The sequence below is a fragment of the Lacerta agilis genome, chromosome 1, assembly GCF_009819535.1.
Source record: "Lacerta agilis isolate rLacAgi1 chromosome 1, rLacAgi1.pri, whole genome shotgun sequence".
NCBI classification, from domain to species: Eukaryota; Metazoa; Chordata; class Lepidosauria; order Squamata; family Lacertidae; genus Lacerta; species Lacerta agilis.
Window position 1 is genome coordinate 80,138,046 of NC_046312.1, and position 18,946 is coordinate 80,156,991.

The window sequence follows — 18,946 nt, forward strand, 5'->3', positions numbered from 1 at the left end:
AGTAATGTACGGAAGTGAGAGCTGGATCATAAAGAAGGCTGATCGCCGAAGAATTGATGCTTTTGAATTATGGTGCTGGAGGAGACTCTTGAGAGTCCCATGGACTTCAAGAAGATCAAACCTATCCATTCTCAAAGAAATCAGCCCTGAGTGCTCACTAGAAGGACAGATCCTGAAGTTGAGGCTCCAGTACTTTGGCCACCTCATGAGAAGAGAAGACTCCCTGGAAAAGACCCTGATGTTGGGAAAGATGGAGGGCACAAGGAGAAGGGGACGACAGAGGATGAGATGGTTGGACAGTGTTCTCGAAGCTACTAACATGAGTTTGGCCAAACTGCGAGAGGCAGTGAAGGATAGGTGTGCCTGGCGTGCTCTGGTCCATGGGGTCACGAAGAGTCGGACACGACTGAACGACTGAACAACAACAACAAAATGACTCTCTAAAGTGTTCCCTGGTATTATTTTCTTCATGTCCAAATACTAACTTCTATAGCCTTTCTAGTTGTCTCTTTTCCACCTAACCTTCTTTTTAGAAGAATCTGTTCCGTGATTTTCCCCACCTTTCCCCAGACACGATTATTCAGGTCTTACTTACCCATACTTTTTTTCACCTCACTTAACTCAACTCCAAACCCTTAGTCAAGGCAGTCAGTTTTGAAATTTACCCATTTTCCCCCCACAACTTTCCCCAATTCCTTATCCTTTACATTTTCATAAAAGCGTCAATAGTCTCAGGTGAACCATCACAGCAGTACCTTCAATCTGCCTCCTTACACAAGCTCCACTATTTGTTACACCTCTAATTCATACATATACAAAGGCTGTACTACTGGTTGCAATTTCTTCTGCTCCCTAAACCCATAACTTCCTCACTCTAGAACACCATCAACAGTGTTTATATTAGGCATTAGTCTTCCTAAAACAATACCATATTCTTTTTTCAAAAACTTATTGGCATCTCACTCACCACCTCAAAGTACCAGTAATACTATTCACCAAGCCTTACTAGACTAGAAGTCTAAGGATACAATTCTGTGCCACATGTTGCAGTAGGTTTTTAGCTTTTTCTATTTTATCTGTAAGCTGCCTTGAGTCCCAGACAGAGTAAAAGGTGGGAAATAATGATTATAATAGGTGGAGAGGAAGTAGTGGCATATATGATACATAAGCCCACTTCTTCAAGCCACCATACAAATTAAGCTGTTGTTTTGTTTCTCAAGCCACTTTACACAATATAGATGTAACTGCAAAGCTTCCTAAAAAACAATCTCACAAGAGCTAGTAACTGTTTAAAGATGTTTATCCAAATAAGGTGCAGTTTTCGGCTCTAGTGCTGCAAAGTTCCAAGAATATCTTTATTCAGATCCTAAAGAGGAGTTTCTCTTAAACAGCTAACTTCAAATTATTGTCAACAGTTTTTCATCATATTAAAAAAGTTTGGCTTGAATAGTTGTTTTTAAAAATGTCAATTTTCTGCTGTCTTAAATAACTAGGTTAATATTAATTTAGCCATAAGAATGTTAGTTCTACAGTTCATCGTTAAACTAAATCAATGCCCTAACATAGGGGTGTCCAACAGGTTGATCGCGTTCAACTGGGATCCCCGGGAAGTTCTGACCTGAAACACCCCCCAAAAAGGGGTAGATCACTGCCAGTTTTCTATTCTGTGAGTAGATCGCAGTCTGTTTGGAGTTGGACGTCCCTGCCCTAACAGAGTCACTGAGTGAAAAGAAGATATTCTATGTACTGTAAAATGAAGAACCATTTTGTTCTTTTTTCAGATATGAATATTTACACCTAAACTTATGCATTTCATTCTCAACTAATGAAAAAACAGCTCTAGTCTGACCAGTCACCATCAAATCTTGCTTCTACATGTAAGTATGGACTTTTTTGCAGGGTGGGAGGCTGGACCAAGGCAGAATAAAGTAGAAAACACATTACAGCAGCAATGACAACATTACCCAGTCAGCAGGTTCCTATATTCCCATATTTAAATGCACAAACTGTCACAAGTGCTATAATTCGTATATAGGAATTTTAAGGACATTACCTCTACGGTGGTACCTCCGGTTACGAACTTAATTCATTCTGGAGGTCTGTTTGTAACCTGAAACGGTTCTTAACATGAGGTGCGCTTTCGCTAATGGCGCTTCCCGCCGCTGCTGCATGGCAAAGTTCACAACCAGGAGCATCTACTTCTGGGTTAGCAGAGCTTGTAACCCGAAGCATTCATAAGGAGGGCAGTACGTAACATGAGGTTCCACTGTATAGCAAAAAGAATAGCATGCAAAATATATACATACGTCAAAGGACGGTTTGTGTCACAAACCAGGCCTAAACAGAAGGCCCATAACGCAAGACCTGTGCTGCTTCATGTTCCCTCCCTTATAGTTGCTTTTAACCGCTTGTCTTTTGTCTCTAACTGCTTTAAATTTATGTGAGTTATAACCACTTTTAACTATTTGCTTTTATCCCTCTCCTCTTTAAGTCTTATGTGCTTTATTTTATTGCCATGTTTGTATCTTATGCTGGTCTGCGACTGTAATAAAGTTTGTTGTTGTTGTACAGTGCAATAAAGACACACAGCCTTGTAGTAATATCCACCCTGCTCATATTAAATTAAAGCTTGCTGGCCGAGTAGGCTCAAGCTGGTGCTCTTGAGCTCACTAAAGAGCTTCTGAACCAGCATTTGCCTCTACTAATGGAAGTGTGGGTGCTATATTTGCATATTATACCCACAGCCCCTGAAAACAGGCTGCAGATAATTAGCGGACCTGTCAGAAGAGGGAAGAAGGTGACACAGGGACAGGAGAGGTGAAATCAACAAAAATTGCTTGCTTTCTCTTTGCTGGATCAAAAGCACTTATGTGAAAGTAAGGGCACCAACTTAAATGCACCCACTCAACTTAAAAATGTACACTTATTCTTTAAAGTGCTTTACAATTCTATTCGTGTTCAGTATTTCCTGCTTTCCTTTTATTTTTCCAATCACATTTGAAATACTCTGATATGTGTCCTTGCCTGAATAGTTGCCAGAACCTTCTTCTCTTCATTATCTACAGGGCAGGGCAAAGTTTTCATCATACAGTACAGGATATGTTTTCTTGCACAAAGATCAGCTTATTACTATATACTGTCTCTTCTAAGTGAACCAGGTTTTCCAAACAACTGGAAAGAATGGGAAATACATATACAGCTATGATTCATTACTGTGATTTATACTTTTCATGATAAAATACGTTTAAGGAATGGAGACATTACCACAGTATACTCACTAATTAGTTAAACTTTATCAAGATTTAGATATAATGTAGTGTAACTTTTACCTAATCAAAGCCTCTTTCACATGTGAATCACACTGGCCCCACCTTCAGACATGGGTGTTTTAATATACAGTATTTATTTCACACAAACACACCATGGTAACCAAGCTGAAACCCCAATAACTCTCTGTGAACCACATGTACATCGCCTTGGGTTCCATAGTGGAAGAAAGAATATAAATAGAACAAATTTGCAATAATAAAGCAATGTCATGTGAGTCTCTCTGGGTATTCCACAGATGGGCACCACTACCAAGAAGGCTATACTCAGATGACAGAAGTGCCTGGAGTGGAGTTTCCAAAGAGGAACTTAATACACATACAGGTTAGTAAGAGAGCAGGCAGCCCTTTGAGTACTTGAGTCCTAAGCCTTGTAGGACTTTAAAGATAAGCTACAGCATTTTGAATGGTATTTGGAAATGGACTGGAAGCCAATGTAAGTTTCTGAAGACCAGTGTGATGCATTTGTACTGACGAGCCCCAGCCCTTGGTGGCTATATCTAGAACTAACCAGTTAATTCTTCAAATTTTCCCACATATAATACATTTCAGTAATTAATCCTAGGTGCTACAGAGCATAGAAAACAGTGGGCATCAGAATACCATATAGGTGACGTGCCATATAGTACAGAGGGGAACAGTTGGGGTTGCAGGGAGAATTATCAGTATGGAAATATAAAGGAGTAAACAATTGATAAATGATTGTACTGATCAAGGAGTGTGCATGCTGTATAGGTGCAGAAGGAAAGAGGCTTAACAGAGAGAGGGGTTCAGGAAGAAAAAGGATTAACAGGTAATGACTTAAAAGGAAAAACAACAAGCTAGAATAGTAAAAATTCCTTTAAAAAATTCCTAATGTTACCATGCAATCTAAGTTAATATCTAAAAGCAGCCTTCAAATTCATTTAAATTGTATATGCCTGGTATTCTTGTTGAGGAGTTAGGATAATAAGAAAAACATAAGATACTTCAATTCCTGAAGTGCTTGTTCAAGCAAACATTAACAGATGAGGGAGGACCTGCTCCATCCATTACCAAGGTGACTTTGTGTACAGGAGATAAAAAGGTTTACTTCCTGAAAAGTAGGGAAGAGGCAAATGCTGAGATGTCTTCTTAACACTTTCAATCAGTCTTCCTTAAGTAAAAACTTGTGGTCTATATAACTGCACAGGAAGCATTTGTGAGAAATACAGATGGCATGCTCTCCTTAATAATTCCTAGAGAAGAAACTAAACTTCTTCACTTTTCCACCATATGAACACAAAGTAAGAAGCAAAGGAGAGGAGGGCTTTGTAAAGGTAAGTGAAATATTATGTACAAGATATAAAAGTAACAGCTAGTTAACAAGTATCTTTGCTTTTCAGCAAGATCTTTCAAAGGGTTACTTATGGAAAGCGAAACAAAATAAAACATTCCTTCCAGTGGCACCTTAGAGACCAACTAAGTTTGTTATTGGTATGAGCGTTCGAGTGCATCTGAAGAAGAGTGCTACTGGAAGGATTTTTTTTCCCCAACTACGGCAGACGAACACGGCTACCTACCTTTAACTAGAATTATGGAAAGCGTTGTCAGGAGAATAAGTAACGCCATCTACATTTTGCAAGGGTATGATTACACACCCAACACAGATAATATGGAAGACAACTCCTGTTCCTACATTTTCAACTTGGTCCCCTCACTCCAACTATCGCCACACACCTACAGGCCGGCCCCAAAACTATAATTACAAACCTATTAGTAGGTACGTTACCCTTAAAACAAGCGGCCTTAAGTAGGCCACCACCTTGTCAAGTGACCACGGTTTTATAGAACAGAAAGTGGGGGGGGGGGGAGAGAGAGAGAGAGAGGAGAGAGAAGGAGCTTATCGGGAAAGGAACTTATCCACTCATGAGTATTACCGACAACACAAGCTGCTACCGGCATGGAACCCAAAAGAAAGAAAAACAATTCGCAACCCTCTAAAAGCGAAAGTAACAGTAGCTGTCGCAAAGGGAGAGCGGGGGTGCGGCGGGGGCCACCTACGCGGGAAGGGCCCCGAGGGGACGTAGGTGGGGTGGAAGTTACACTCTCGGCCAGCCCACGGCAGGAAAAGGGTGGGATGGGGAGGTAAGGGGAGCCAGGGGGAAGCAAGCGACGCAGCTACTTCCTTCTCTACTCCCTCACTCTTCACTACTCCGAGGAAGGGCAGGGAGACGTTAGGCCCCGCTGAGCCGTTGCTGAGGGAGTCCCTCTCCACGCCCGCCTCGCCCTTAGGTGGAGGTGAGCCTCTCCCTCCCGTGCCCTCGCTACCGTCACCCCCCGGCCCGCCTCGCCTGGCAACTCACCCGCCAAAAACGTTCCCGCTGGTGCCGCCGTCGCCGCTGCCGCGCCTGGCTCCCGCCCTGTGAGGCGAGGAACTCGCTCGCTCGGCCCAAGCAGTGAGGAGAAGCACCAAGCAAGGGGCGCGGGGCGCGCACGCGCGCTCTCAAAGCCGTCCGGGCTCGCGACGCGGCTCGCCGGTTGGTCAGGTAGCTGCTCGCCCGCGCTCCCCCACGCGCGCGTGCGCACTCGCTCCCCAGTTACACCCCGCCTTCGCCTTCCTTCGCTCGGGCTCTCGCGGGCATGCGCGGGAAGTGATAGGCTGAATGAAGGAAAGGATTCGTTTGCGTAAAAGGGGAGGAGCCGCGCGTCTACAAATCGTGATTGAGGGAAGAGAGGAACAGCAGCAATAGCAACAGCAGCATTTCCGCACGCATGCGCGGTCTCGTGGTATCCGAGAGGACCAGGACCACCTTACGAAAGAACTGGGCGGGGTAGGGGCGAAACTGTATAGGGCGAGCATGCGTGAATCGTCTTCCCGTATGCAGATTATTTCTTGACGACCCACTTCCAAGCACCTCATTGGCACGCTGCGGCTGAGATTGACAAACCTGATATCCACTCGTTTGTTAGACTTCATATAAGGTGACGACCTAGTGGTGTCATTTATTTAACACGGAACTGCTGATTAAAATCTCTGTTGCAGTTTGTAGTGGATCATTTGTAATTGTATTTCTAGATATCTCAACGTTCTTTTAATATACATAAATGTGGTTTATGTATGTATGTATGTATGTATATATATGAGTTAAACATTACTCAAACATTTTTATCTGCACCTTTTTAAAAAATCTGTTTTTGTTTTTGTTTTTAAATTTAATGTTTAAAATTTGCTGGGCACTGTCCTGCAGCACAACTTTATACGTGTATACAAGTTGTTGTTCAGTCGTGTCCGACTATTCGTGACCCCATGGACCAGAGCACGCCAGGCACGCCTATCTTTCACTGCCTCCCGCAGTTTGGCCAAACTCATGTTAGTAGCTTCGAGAACACTGTCCAGCCATCTCATCCTCTGTCATCCCCTTCTCCTTGTGCCCTCCATCTATCCCAACATCAGGGTCTTTTCTAGGGAGTCTTCTCTTCTCATGAGGTGGCCAAAGTACTGGAGCCTCAACTTCAGGATCTGTCCTTCCAGTGAGCACTCAGGGCTGATTTCTTTAAGGATGGATAAGTTTGATCTTTTTGCAGTCCATGGGACTCTCAAGAGTCTCCTCCAGCACCATAATTCAAAAGCATCAATTCTTCGGTGATCAGTCTTCTTTATGGTCCAGCTCTCACTTCCATACATTACTACTGGGAAAACCATAGCTTTAACTATACGGACCTTTGTCGGCAAGGTGATGTCTTTGCTTTTTAAGATGCTGTCTAGGTTTGTCATTGCTTTTCTCCCAAGAAGCAGGCATCTTTTAATTTCGTGACTCTTTTAATTTCCTCCTCACTTTCTGCCATCAAGGTTGTGTCATCAGCATATCTGAGGTTGTTGATCTTTCTTCCGGCAATCTTAATTCCGGTTTGGGATTCATCCAGTCCAGCCTTTTGCATGATGAATTCTGTATATAAGTTAAATATATATACAAGTACTGCTCATTTATTTCAAAGGGTCTTAATCCCTGCAGCATTAAACCACTTCTACTTTTGACAAAAGGACTCATTGCAAAAGATAAGTTTGGACTCTTAAGCATTTCACAGTCAGCATGTGTGAAAACAAATTTGCATGTGATCTCATGCTCCTACCTTAATATTTATACAGTTCTGTATCTGAAGAAGTTGGCTGCACTGATCAAAGCTTCTGTTGTATTTAATATTAGCCTGAAAATGTATTATTTGATCTATACTTTAATTAAGGGTGACCATATTGCATCTACACCTTGTGAAGCAAGCTCTCCATCTAGCTGTGAGAGATGTGAATTTTTTAAAAATGCAATTCTTGTATCCTGTACAGTATTCTATTTTCAGAATAAAACTTGCTGTATTTGGAGACATGGAATGCAGAAAGTTAAGAGAGTAGTTGTCCGAAAGGTGATGAAAGAGGGATGGTGAGTAGGCTACAGTGTCGCACATCCCTAGGATTGGGAACCTGAGGGCAGTACTTGAGATCGATGACAAATAAACGCCATGGGATTGCAAGTTTAATGAAATTACAAAAGACCATAAGTTGTGGAGAAAACAGAGAAGCAAGATACGTTGCGGTAACAAGGATTGAAAACATATCTACAGCAGACATCCCCAAACTCGGCCCTCCAGATGTTTTGGGACTACAATTCTCATCACCCCTGACCACTAGTCCTGTTAGCTAGGGATGATGGGAGTTGTAGTCCCAAAACATCTGGAGGTCCGAGTTTGGGGGTGCCTGATCTACAGTATAGTCTTAAAATAGTTTAAACAGCCATTCATTCCTTCTTCCTAAGGAATGATCATTTTGTGCAGAAAGGCTATAGAAGTTTCCAGCACATTTGCTAAATGGTAGTTTACAGACATGACTGTTAAACATAGAAGTTTGTGCTTTAGATCAGGCTTCCTCAAACTCGGCCCTCCAGATGTTTTTGGCCTACAACTCCCATGATCCCTAGCTAGCAGGACCAGTGGTCAGGGATGATGGGAATTGTAGTCTCAAAACATCTGGAGGGCCGAGTTTGAGGAAGCCTGTTTTAGATACATTCAGTGCTTTTTTTCCTGGGAGTACTCAAGAGTACACAGTACCAGCAGCTTTCCCCCAAATGTTAAAAGTGTGGCACCTGCTGTAACAACTTCATGGTGAGTACCGGCACCTTTTTTCTATTAAAAAAGTGCTGGATTTTCCCCAACAAGACTTCAACAGTTGCAATGGGAAAGGGTCTTGACAGAGTACCGGTATGTTCCAGAAGAAAGCACCAAGATATATGGACATTTACAGTGGTTTTTCGAGATATGCAGGCATCGTATCAGTGTTTGACACTGAATATTTTTAGGGGGCACTGAATACTTTGAATCTACAATTTTGGTTTGGCTGAATTAGCATCTGCGGGTGGCGCTGTGGGTTAAACCACAGAGCCTAGGGCTTGCTGATCAGAAGGTCGGCAGTTCGAATCCCCGCAACGAGGTGAGCTCCCGTTGCTCGGTCCCAGCTCCTGCCCACCTAGCAGTTCGAAAGCATGTCAAAGTACAAGTAGATAGGCAGGAAGGTAAACTGCATTTCCGTGCGCTGCTTTGGTTTGCCAGAAGCAGCTTTGTCATGCTGGACACATAACCCGGAAGCTGTACGCCAGCTCCCTCGGCCATTAACGCGAGATGAGTGCCGCAACCCCAGAGTCGGACACGACTGGACCTAATGGTGAGGGGTCCCTTTACCTTTACCTTACAAAGCAGGGTGGGAAATGTCACATAAAACTGCTCCATAGCACATAATTTGTAAATAGGGCTACAGTGAGATAACATTACTAAAATAAACAAGCTTTTGTATTCATGATCATTTGATCCCTTGATCACTTTCCTCTGTGGTGTAATACTTCACAAGAGCTAAGATGTCCAGACATAAGCCAGGCAATTTAAGTAGCAGTGGTTGGAAAAGAGTAAACTGAAAATGATTTAGTTCCAGATTATTAAATTACAGCTAGCTTCTCCCAAAAATACCACTCGGATCAGTTTTTTTCACCTAAAATCCAGTGGTAAACAAATGGCAATTTGAAGAAGATAAGCAGCAACTGCCCAGGGGGCCAGGGGCTTTTGAATGGTACTTCAGAGGCTAGTACAGGCTGATAGCCATAGTTGACTCAAGACATTTTGCTTCCTGAGACAAAGAACACAAGTGACTCCACATTCTAAATGGACTGGCAGCAAAAGCTTATTTCCAACACTGACAATTGAACAGCATCCTCTACCACAGACATAGGCAAAATCTGGCCCTCCAGATGCTTGGGATGAAAATTCCCATCATTCCTAGCTAACAGGACCAGTGGTCAAGGATGATGGGAATTGTAGTCCCAAACATCTGGAGGGCCAGAGTTTGCCTATGCCTGCTGTACCATCCCTGAGGACAGAAGGCTAGCTTAAGGGACACAGGGCAGCCTGAATGACCCACGCAGTTCTATTCTCCAACACCCAACTACTCATTCACTTCTTTGCCTAGCCCCATCTGCTGTCCACACCCGGGGCGTCGCGGGGGGGCAGGGGGGCGGTCCGCCCCTAGGTCAAGGGGAGGGGGGGTGACACTTTGGCCGGCCCCTGTCCCCCCGCCCCGCCGGGCGGACCCAAAGGGGAAGCATGTCGCCTTTTCCCCCTTCCAGCGGCTATTTTTCGGCGGGGGGGGGCCGACCAGCGAGGGGGTGTGTCAAACCTGTCACCCCTTCCTCGCTGGCCACCACCCCCCGCCGAAAAAAACCGCTGGGGGGGGCGGGGAAAGGAAGCAGAACAGGCGCATTCAAGCGCTTGCTCTGCTTCTTTTTGCCCTTTCCGCCGCTTTTTTTCGGCGGGGGGGGGGCCGACCAGCGAGGAGGGGGTGTCGCGCTTGTCACCCCCTCCTAGCTGGCCACCACCCCCCGCCAAAAAAAAGCCTCGGAAAGGGGGAAATTCCCCCTTTCTGCATACACGTGCATCGTGACGTCATGATGACGTCACGACGCACGCGTCGTGCCCCTCCCCCAGGGGGGTGCCTCTGCGCTGCCGCCGCCCCCAGCAGCGCAGAGGCTAGCTACGCCACTGGTCCACACAAATAACTGCTCATCTCACAAGCAGAGCAATGCATGCTCGAGTGTGCAAGCTGGCCTGGCTCCCTTTCTGTCTGCTTGCTAAGTCAGGAGCCTTTCCCAAGTGTGATACATTGAGAGAAGGCAACTATGATGTGAGAAAGCCAGCTAGCCAGCCAGCCTGCACAGGCCCAGGAACAAGCAAACATCAACACAGAGGATGAGAAGGGAACAGCCAGTGGTCTTACTAGGAGCGGCTTCTTTGCCCCCCCCCCTCTCAGTAGCTGCTGCATGAGGCAACCATCTCCCCCCCCCCCCCTAATAGTAGGGTCAGCTCTGCCTTTGACTGGATATATCATTGGGCTGCAGCTAGGCTGCCAGACCTGCTCTGACAATGGTTCGGGGGTCTTCTTTTTTCAGTCTGGTAGTCATTTGTTGTTAACTCTTTAGATTTTTACCATACAATTCTGTACATCTTTATGCAAAAGGAGATTTTACTGTGCTCAGTGTGGCTTATGCCCAGGTAACTGTGAACATAATTGCTGCCTAAACAATGTAAATGCAATTTGTTAACATCTTAATTTGTGATCTCAACTCCATGTTTCTTTCTTTTTCTTTCACTATCCATAATAATAATAAATAATAATAAATAATTTTTTTATTTATACCCCGCCCTTCCCAGCCAAAAAACCGGGCTCAGGGCGGCTAACATCAATTAAAATCACAGCAAAAAAAAACATAAAAACGATTCAATTTAAAATAACAGATTAAAATACAAATTTAAAAATTCAATTATTCAATTAAAACTGCAGGTCTCAATTTCAAAATAACCCACCAATGAAAGATGAAGCATAAATATTAAACAGAAGCCAACCCAAAGGCCAGGTGGAACAGCTCCATCTTGCAGGCCCTGCGGAAAGATGCCAAATCCCGCAGGGCCCTGGTCTCTTGTGATAGACTGTTCCACCAAGTCGGGGCCAATATTGAGAAGGCCCTGGTCCTAGTTGAGGCCAACTTAGCGTCTTTGTTGCTCGGGACCTCCAAAAGATTATTATTTGAGGACCTTAAGGTCCTACATGGGACATACCAGGAGAGGCGGTCCCTTAAGTACGAGGGTCCTAAGCCGCATAGGGCTTTAAAGGTCAAAACCAGCACCTTAAACCTGACCCTGTACTCCACCGGGAGCCAGTGCAGCTGGTAAAGCACTGGATGAATGTGGTCCCGCGGCAAAGACCCGGTAAGGAGCCTCGCCGCGGCATTCTGCACCCGCTGGAGTTTCTGGGTCAGCTTTAGGGGCAGCCCCGCGTAGAGCGAGTTACAATAATCAAGTCTGGAGGTGACCGCCGCATGGATCACTGTGGCCAGATCAGGGCGAGAGAGGTAGGGGGACAACTGCTTAATACGGCGGAGATGGAAAAATGCCACCTTTGCTGTAGCTGCAACCTGTGCCTCCATGGAAAGAGAGGCGTCAAAGGTTACACCCAAACTCTTGACAGAAGGCGCTGGCACTAATTGGGCCCCCGCAAGAGATGGGAGTTGGCCTCCCAACCCCATGTCGTCCCGACCCAGCCAGAGGACCTCTGTCTTCGAAGGGTTTAACTTCAACCGGCTCCCACGCATCCATGCAGCCACAGCCTCCAAGCACCTGGCCAGTGTGTCTGGGACCGAGTCAGGGCGGCCGTCCATCAACAGATAAAGCTGGGTGTCATCAGCATATTGATGACAGCCCAGCCCGAAACTCCGGACAATCTGGGCAAGAGGACGCATAAAGATATTAAAAAGCATCGGGGAAAGGATTGTGCCCTGCGGAACTCCACACACCAAGGAGTGTCGCGGTGACAACTCCATCCCTAGCGCCACTCTCTGTCCCCGACCTGAGATAAAGGAGCGCAGCCATTGTCGGACTGTGCCCTGAATCCCCACGTCACAGATGTACCGTATGTTGAGAAAGTTTAAAACAGCAGGCTTAGCTTCTCACAAGATCTGACAACTGCAATCCATGTTGTGGAAACAATTAAAAGAACAAGTGATCACTTGATGAACTGCTCAGGGAAACCTACCATTTAACAAATCAGTTATGTAAATACTGATCCTTAGATCAATACAAAATTTTAAAAAATCATTCCAGTAGCACCTTAGACACCAACTAAATTTGTTATTGGTATGAGCTTTCGTGTGCATGCACACTTCTTCAGAATTCTTTAGATCAAGTTAGTAAAAATAGGTTTCAACCACCACTTTAAGAGCAACAGTGACTGGCTGAGCACAACAACATGGGGGAGGGGGGGGTACCCTGCAGGGGACAGAAATGTTGTCTTCTTCCCCTTCCGCACCAGGATGGTTATCTTCACTTTCTGCTCTCGATTTGCAGACTTTAAGCAGCAGGTTTCATCCTGCCTGCTGTTTGCCAGCTTTGGAAGGGGTCACAGCTTGAACAACTGCAAGTGTGTCTGAAAATTCTCTGACATTACTTTTGAGTATTCACGTTTTATTTAAATTGGGGCCACTTGTAGATCATTGGATCACTTTTAGCCTGAAACAGTAACCTGATTTTGGAGGTATAGGGAGAACCGTTCCATTCCAGGTCAGGTTTAGTTGAGACTTTCTAGTATTGGCTCACATTCTGGGAAACAGTACAATCCTAATCAAGTCTACTCAGAATTGTGTTTGAGTCACTTCCATGAGTAAAGCAACTAATAAATATTAATATACTAATGATGATATCTGATTTAAATCAATGGAGTTAAGATTGAAGCCCAAATTTAGTAGTTTTCAATGCAAAGCTCTAGCACAGGGTGATAAGACATTCAGCCCTCAACATTTGACACCCCCTCCCCCACCAGCTCTTGCACACAGGGTCCTAGAGTCCTCCCACCACCTTCCGAAAGCCTAGTTAGTGCTTTCCCAGCTTTCAAAAAGAGGTGGGAGCATAGCTGTCAACTTTCCATTTTTTTGTGGGAAATTCCCTTATTCCAGCACCATTTCCCATTGCAAAAAAAGGGAACGTTGACAGCTATGGCCGTTTCCCAATGCAAAAAAAAATATGAAGGTTGACAGCTCTGGGTGGGAGGTTCTAGGATGCTGCCAGAGCCAACTTTGGGAAGGCAGCATGAAGCTGGGGGCGGGGGCAAATGTCACAAGTACTCTTGTAGCCCACTTGGTATGAAAAGTTGGACCGCCCTGATCTAGCATATCAGAATGGATTTTCATACTATGTTTCCATTCATAAGCCTAAGTCATGTGCCTAACTGCAAGCTTCCTATATGAAAATGGCTAGTGGTATTTGTAAGCCACGTTCTTTGAAGTCAAAATTGCCACTGCTTTCATATGCACATTTTTTGTTTGTCTTTCTGCCCGATGAAATATTTCTTCTTATACCTGTATGCTTATTACCCAAACAGTCACCCTTTGTCCTGCCTTACCCTGTATCTATATGTGCATGTTTGTTTAATGCTGAAACAAGGTTTTAGTTACATGTAGAAAGAAACACAAACATGAAAGTATCAACATTTTGGAATTTATTAAAGTTAAAAATATCTATCTATAAAGTTGTTGTTGTTTTTTAAAAAAATGCCCTCTTTACACTATTGTCACTTTCAGATAAGACCAGTTTAAATGAGTGACACCTCAAAGGAGACCCATCACCACCACCATAAAGCAAACCAATTAACTAGCTAGCAGACAACACTTTTGTCCATTATAGTGGTTCAATAAGTCAAACCCGTGAATTTTCTAAGCTTCATCTTCTACCATTCTACTCAGGGATTCATTCCAACAATGAAGAGAAAACAGAAAGGATTATTTCAAATTGTTCAAACTATGTTCATCCCTTATTGTGACTGCTTTCTCTCTCTTGCCTGGTCTGTGTGAGATGCTGTTCCATCCAGAATTGTAATGGGTTTGTTTGTGAGGGAGCTAACAGTTGTGTGGTGGAGTCTTATCATTTTCTTGCGAACGCTGGTACTACTTAAGATCCATGAAACGAATGTCCATGATGAGCAGAAAGTTCTTGGGCAACGGGCGAGGTGCTGGTGAAAGCACAGTGAAGACCTGGCGTTCAAGGTCAACTCCAGTGACTACAATGAAACCAGCCACACTTGTTTCAGAGATGTTCTCATCAGTGCCATCAGCAGTACTAACACTTAACAGATGGTGTACCATGTCACGCCCAGGTGTAACTGGTACCAGCTTGAGTTGGTTGTCTTCCTGTGACATGCCCAGAGGCAGGCAGGAATCAGGGATAGTGGGAGCGCCCACTTTGTATATCTTGACATCAGAGAACTTCACATCAAAGGCATGTGGGTAGAAGCTTCCTCGGAAACCATAGAAATATTCGCGTATGCGGTCATCACGAAACTCCCGCCGGAAGTCTTTGGAGCGCTCGACCACTCCGCCTGACTTAGGGAGCAGCACCGTCCGAACAAAGTGAGGCAAGTCCCGCTTCAGTTCATTGTAGAGGCGCTCCTGGTCCAGAACTACCACAACATCAACTTCAAAGGCAGAGGCAGCATGTACAAGTGCCTGGTACCCAGATCCCTTCACCCAGCCACAGGTATTGATGACACAGCCGCTGACCGAAGCCCGGCGGTTCACCTCACAGCGCTGGTTAAATACATCAGCCAAGCGGGATGTGATCTGCAGAAAAAGATGAAGCAGCAGCATTAACCAACAGGAAACCACACAAATCTCATGGGTGAAAGTCTTATGAAATGAAGATAGCTGACCTCTTTTAGAAGCTTCCGTCCTTGGAAATCTCCAGATTGTTTACTAATACTGAAGTTTTAGCTTAGTCGCACCCCACCCTGCTTTTCAAAAGTGAATCTGTATTACTTTTCTATAAACATATGAAGCTGCTTATTCTAAGCCAGCTCATTTATACAATTAGCCCATAATTGTCTACACTGACTAGCAGCAGTTCTACACGGCCTCCATAACTTTCCCAAGCCTGTGACCTGAGAACCTTTTAACTGTAGTTGCCAGAGAAATAAGTTGGAAACTTAAGAGGCGTAGCCTACCTTCCGCAACCTGCAGCCCTCCAGATACAGTGGTGCCCCGCTAGACGAAAATAATTCGTTCTGCGAAAATTTTCGTCTAGCGGGTTTTTCGTCTTGCGGAGCGGCAATGACAGCCGCGCTCCGCAAAACGAAAAAAAAAAAAAAGACGAAAATTTTTCGTCTTGCGAGGCAGCCCCATAGACTTTTTCGTCTTGCGGGGCAGCCTTCCGCTAGACGAATGCCTTCGTCTAGCGAGTTTTTTGTCTTGCGAGGCATTCGTCTAGCGGGGTACCACTGTATTGTTGGACTATGATGGGAGTTAAGCTGAAATAAGCTCCATGATCAATTCACTATGTTTGCAAAAGACTAAAGCCTGCTGTTTTAAAGAGAAGTTTCCAGATCAAACAAGCAGCATCATATGTTTATTCAGCACAGATTTTGTCTTCATTAAAGTTTTCTTTAATAATGAAATTATCAGAGTGGCTTTTAAATATTTGTGTTCATCAGAGATACATCAAGTCAAACATATTAACAAGATCCTTCCTAAACTGTCCTGCCTTACACAATTTACTTCTTAAACCAGTAAAACCAGCATGTCTTGTGTTAATGTCTTTGTGTAAAGGATAAGGATCTGGAGTGTTATTGGTGTGGTTTTTAAAGATTTTCCTTAATCAGAGATAGGTCTGTTATCCAAGTCAAATATATTAACAAGGCTCTCCCTAAACAGTCTTGTCTTATACAATTTACTCCTTCAGTAAGTAAAACCAGCATATTTTAGTTTATTGCCTTGTATAAAAGATAATGATCTGGACAGTTATTGACCACTAACAGCCCAGCCCTATGAAGAGTTGCAGGTGCCTATGCCTGTTCAAATCAAAAGGCTTAGGCAGCCCTAGATCTACATTGATCTTCAAATTAATGACAGTTGGAATATAACAGCATGGTGAACCAGATTAACAGGATTCATGATAATAATTTATTGACTAGCCATCTCGTTTGTCCTCCAGCATAACATAATCAAAGATGAAAATGGAAATTCAATTTCTAACTATCATCCCTATTCTCAGTTTGATAAGGATATAAAAAAATAGCCCAGCCCAGCCCCGTGAGACTAGGATGCATGCAAAGGATCACCATATCACATACTATTTCAAATATGCTGCTTACCTTGTTATAGAGTTTGATGTTAGTGCCAGGTGTGGTGGACCCAAAGTGATAGACCAGAGGGGCCTGAACTGAGAATCCTTCTTCAACATCTGCAGGTCGCTCAATATAGAGTGCCCCCATGGTGCCTGGAATAGAGATTGAGCCCTGCCCTACATCCAGCTCCACAAAAGTGGGTCGGCGCCCTAGGCGCACAGCATAATTCAGCAGCAGGCGGCAGACTGTTGACTTTCCTACATCTGTGGGGCCCACCACCATGACACGAGGTCCCCGTTCATCCTCACGCTCAGCCTGCCACCGCATCTGTTCCAGGGCTGTATGGGTGTTGAGATACAGCAGCATGGGAGTGTCCTTGGAGATGTAGGCTACTTCAGTCCGACCGGTTAGCTGTACTGAACAGCCATGCCAAGTGAAGACAGCCACTTTGGCACCAGCATCAAAGGTGAATTTCTTGTTGCGCGTCAGTTCCGTTCCAAAAACCTCAGCCATGCCTGTCAGAAGCTCCAGCTGGACCATTTGTGAAGCTTCAACCTCAAAGCGGAGCTCAGTCTCCCTCTCCAACTCAAACTTTGCCACCAGTTTCTTTTCATCTCCAGCTTCCTCTGCCATCTTGTTTCCTTTGCAACTGCTATGGATACAAAACAAAATTAATTAATTAAACTAACTAACTCATGTTTTAAAAATGAAACATCTACTCGTTAGAAAGCTTGCAAAAGTACTAAGGTATCTTTCCTCTCCTGGTGTCCCATCTTACATAACCCGTTAAGTTTGACGAAAATGTCCCCTATTATATATGCATTTTTCAAAGGGTGGACACCTTGCTTTCCTGTTTATTCTCTAACCTAAATATGTTTCTGGTTAGGCAGGAAGTTTCCCCAGGTTGTTCAGGGAGCCTGAGGGTTTGCCATTGCTGGGGCTTATTATCACTGGCCTAAACGATCTGGATTGGCTTGTTAAACTATTAATTGAATTGTAAAGATCACAGTTGCACACTCAAACCTCAGCTTAATGAGCCAAGATATGCACAACTTTTAGACACCTGCACACATCCCCTATGCACCATGCTTTGTGTGAATGAACAAACAAGCCAAGAAACTGCAGTTAACCATGGCTTCCCTTCACATACAAACCAGGAACAGTAGTGAATTGCTTCCAAATGATCCAGGATCTGAAAGCCAACTTTAAACAATGGCTTTATATTCTGGCTTCTTTAGAAGCCAGTTTGCCAAATGAGCTGCCTGAAAATGCTTGAAGCTTCTGCACATCTCAGTTTAAACTGAGATTTGATTGTCCAAACACAAGACAACACAACCTTCGTCCATCCCTCTTCTTTTGCTTGTGGTACACATTGTAAGCTGGACGATGTGCCTCTATAAGTGGCTATGAGCATGTGCCTGGTGGCTCCCACCTCTGAAGAAGACAGCTAGGGCTCCGTTTTATTTAGGTCTCTCGTCAGCAACCAGTTTCACTGGAGGATCCTTCTGAAGAGAGGGTGGAGGGGAGCAGGCCAGTACCCCCATACCACAGCAGAGTCTCAGCAAGACTTCTAGCGGCAATCTTTCCCCAGATGCTTAACTACTGAATTGGCATTGTACAGAGGGAGGAAGAGATCGATCCTGGGGCTGAAAGTCGCTGATCCGTCCTTTTGATCCATCAGGTGGAACAGTTTCGTTTCCGTAGAAGCGAAACCGTTCCAGATTTAACCAACAGCCAAAGATCAGGATCTATCTTTCTGAAATAGAGTAACAGTATAGTATCCGTATGTCGTTGACACTGGGCGATACACTGCTTTCCCAGCGGGGTTTCAACCCCCGCCCCGTTTCGAGTGTTGACAACCGCGCAGCTATCGCAGCGTTTCAGTGCCTGCCTGGCAGCATAGAGGGGAAGGGGCCTAAAGCGAGGCGACGGGCAAGACTCTTCCCCACGAAGAGGCAGTTGCGCTCCTGCCTTCGTGAAGGCTGCACGTCTCCATGGAAACCGACCCGAGGCCTTGAGAAGCTGAGGAAAATCACCCACCTACTGAATCCACAGGGATCCAACCACACGAGTCCCGGATCGGGCCAGGCAACGGAAGTGCCGGTTGTCCCGGAAGTGACGGCCGCAGCGATTGTGTGATGTGCGCATGCCCCCTGAACCACCGCCTCCTTCAATTGCCTGACGGGGAAGCGTTTGTTGTTCGCGTGGCCCGCTGGGAAATGTAGTTTCTAACCTTGTTTAACCCTTTGTTGTTCAGCTGCTAAATGCAAACAAACAACCGCGCAAGCACGTTTCCTATCCTATAGAGTAGGGTTATTTCCTTCTCATCACCTCAGATCAAAAACACCCATCTGGAAAATTTCACTCTCTGTGACTCTGAAGAGAGAGAGAGAGAGAGAGAGAGAGAGAGAGTTTAAACACACGCAACCATGAATAATTCCTGCTTCTCATCTTTCGACAGAAAAAG

General features: G+C 44.8%; 2 protein-coding genes across 4 annotated transcripts in view; both read right to left on the reverse strand.

The window, feature by feature from the left end:
- ZDHHC5 (zinc finger DHHC-type palmitoyltransferase 5) overlaps positions 1-5,838 on the reverse strand; it is a 42,188-nt gene extending 36,350 nt beyond the window's left edge. Inside the window, exon 1 of the mRNA XM_033158076.1 lies at positions 5,651-5,838. The gene's annotated coding sequence lies outside the window, so the exon portion shown is untranslated. The remainder of the gene's footprint in view (positions 1-5,650) is intronic.
- An 8,008-nt stretch (positions 5,839-13,846) lies between these two features.
- CLP1 (cleavage factor polyribonucleotide kinase subunit 1) lies at positions 13,847-18,852 on the reverse strand. 3 transcript variants are annotated; one of them, XM_033158131.1, is made up of 3 exons: positions 18,779-18,852; positions 16,507-17,131; positions 13,847-14,980 (listed from the first exon to the last, which is right to left on the reverse strand). In XM_033158131.1, exons 2-3 carry the CDS (start codon positions 17,110-17,112, stop codon positions 14,309-14,311), a joined length of 1,278 nt encoding a protein of 425 aa, XP_033014022.1. In that variant the 5' UTR covers positions 17,113-17,131; positions 18,779-18,852; the 3' UTR covers positions 13,847-14,308. The 3 variants fall into 3 exon arrangements, with proteins under 3 accessions (XP_033014022.1, XP_033014003.1, XP_033014013.1); XM_033158112.1 differs by lacking the exon at positions 18,779-18,852 and adding an exon at positions 18,520-18,678; XM_033158122.1 differs by lacking the exon at positions 18,779-18,852 and adding an exon at positions 18,520-18,641 and having other exon boundaries at positions 16,507-17,128.
- Positions 18,853-18,946: the final 94 nt, after the last annotated feature.

What these genes read in the sequence shown, in the direction of transcription:
- CLP1 (XM_033158131.1), bottom strand. Translation starts at nt 17,112, where the DNA reads ATGGCAGAGGAAGCTGGAGATGAAAAGAAACTGGTGGCAAAGTTTGAG. An exon ending in ACATCAAACTCTATAACAAG is followed by an intron (nt 14,981 to 16,506) that starts GTAAGCAGCATA and finishes CTTTTTCTGCAG; the next exon opens with ATCACATCCCGCTTGGCTGA.